Source organism: Eimeria mitis, genomic scaffold (genome assembly GCF_000499745.2).
Source record: "Eimeria mitis Houghton genomic scaffold, Emh_scaff921, whole genome shotgun sequence".
NCBI lineage: Eukaryota > Apicomplexa > Conoidasida > Eucoccidiorida > Eimeriidae > Eimeria > Eimeria mitis.
In genome coordinates, this window is record NW_013576787.1 from 5,813 (window position 1) to 6,253 (window position 441).

At 54.0% G+C, this 441-nt stretch overlaps 1 protein-coding gene across 1 annotated transcript in view; it reads right to left on the minus strand.

Annotated features, from left to right (window-relative positions):
- Nucleotides 1-333: 333 nt before the first annotated feature.
- Nucleotides 334-441, minus strand: part of EMH_0025410 (uncharacterized protein) — a gene marked incomplete at both ends in the record, with an annotated part of 2,186 nt that continues 2,078 nt past the window's right edge. Inside the window, one exon of the mRNA XM_013502442.1 lies at nucleotides 334-439. Coding sequence (XP_013357896.1) covers nucleotides 334-439 — 106 coding nt within the window. The remainder of the gene's footprint in view (nucleotides 440-441) is intronic.

Here is a 441-nt window from a genome sequence, read left to right on the forward strand (position 1 = left end):
TGCTGTATGTATTATAAAAACTTTATTATCTTTCTCTGTCTCTTTCTTTCTCTCTCCTCTTCTGCTGCTGTCTCCTTCCTTCTCTTCTCTCCTACGCCTCCTAGCAGCACTCGTCAGGCAGCAGCATGATGATCCCCTTGCTGCTGCTGCTGCACCTGCTGCTGCTGCACCTGCTGCTGCTGCTGCTGCTGGTGATGGTGATGGTGATGGTTATGCAGCAGGGACGGAGACAGACGCGATGAACGCAGGCTGCAGCAGCAAACAGCAACAGCAACAGCAGCAGCAGCAGCAGCAGCAGCAACAGTTGCTGCTGCAGCTGGTGCTGGAGATCTTTCACATCTGGGGCTCTTCAGGCGCTGCTGCACAAACAGCAGCAGCAGCAGCAGCAGCAGACCCAGCAGCAGCAACATCATCATCATCATCAACAGCAACAGCAGCAAC